The 568-nt window shown below is 63.6% G+C and overlaps 1 protein-coding gene across 1 annotated transcript in view; it reads left to right on the top strand.

Annotated features, from left to right (window-relative positions):
* The window catches only part of ATP1A3 (ATPase Na+/K+ transporting subunit alpha 3), a 27,586-nt gene extending 27,287 nt beyond the window's left edge, over window positions 1-299 (top strand). Inside the window, exon 23 of the mRNA XM_014582526.2 lies at window positions 209-299. Within this exon, the coding sequence (XP_014438012.1) occupies window positions 209-237 (29 nt within the window). The 3' untranslated portion in view covers window positions 238-299. The remainder of the gene's footprint in view (window positions 1-208) is intronic.
* Window positions 300-568: the final 269 nt, after the last annotated feature.

The following is a 568-nucleotide window of genomic DNA, read 5'->3' as shown; positions in this document are numbered from 1 at the left end:
CTCCCGCTCTCCCCAGCTCCTGCTCTGCTCTCCCCGGCCCCTAGCCCCCTGCTCTCCCTGGCCGCCCTGCTCCGCTCCGCTCTAACCCGCCCCTCTCCGCTCTCCCGTCCCCGGCTCTGCTTTCCCCGTCCCTCCCTCGCTCCTCTCAGGGGCCGTCTCGCTCTGTCGCTCACTCTGTCTCTGTTTGTTTCCATCCTTGTCTCTCCAGGTTGGGTGGAGAAAGAGACCTACTACTGACCTCAGCCCCGCCACGTCGCCAGTCTCTCCCCTGTCCCCAAGCCCAGGACAGCCCCCTCCTGTCCTCTCTCTCCTCACCCTTCACCCCTGTCTTCCCTCCCAGCCTCCACCCTGGGCTCTTTTTTACTCCCCCTCACCCCCCTGGCTGGTGCCACCTCTGGTTCTGGACGATTATCAAATATATCAGTGGGGAGAGAGAGCCAGTGCGTGCCGTGTGTGCTTTCCGGCCGGGGCGGGGTGGCAGCGTCCCCTCTGCCAGCTTTGGGTGACTTGCTGGACTCCAGGAATTCAGGGTCACTGAGCTTCAGTCTTCCAGCAGAGTGTCAGATTC

This window comes from Tupaia chinensis, unplaced genomic scaffold (genome assembly GCF_000334495.1).
Source record: "Tupaia chinensis unplaced genomic scaffold, TupChi_1.0 Scaffold000067_1, whole genome shotgun sequence".
In the NCBI taxonomy this organism is placed as follows: domain Eukaryota; kingdom Metazoa; phylum Chordata; class Mammalia; order Scandentia; family Tupaiidae; genus Tupaia; species Tupaia belangeri.
The sequence above is the reverse complement of the archived record's forward strand: the minus strand, read 5'-3'. Positions and strand labels throughout refer to the sequence as shown.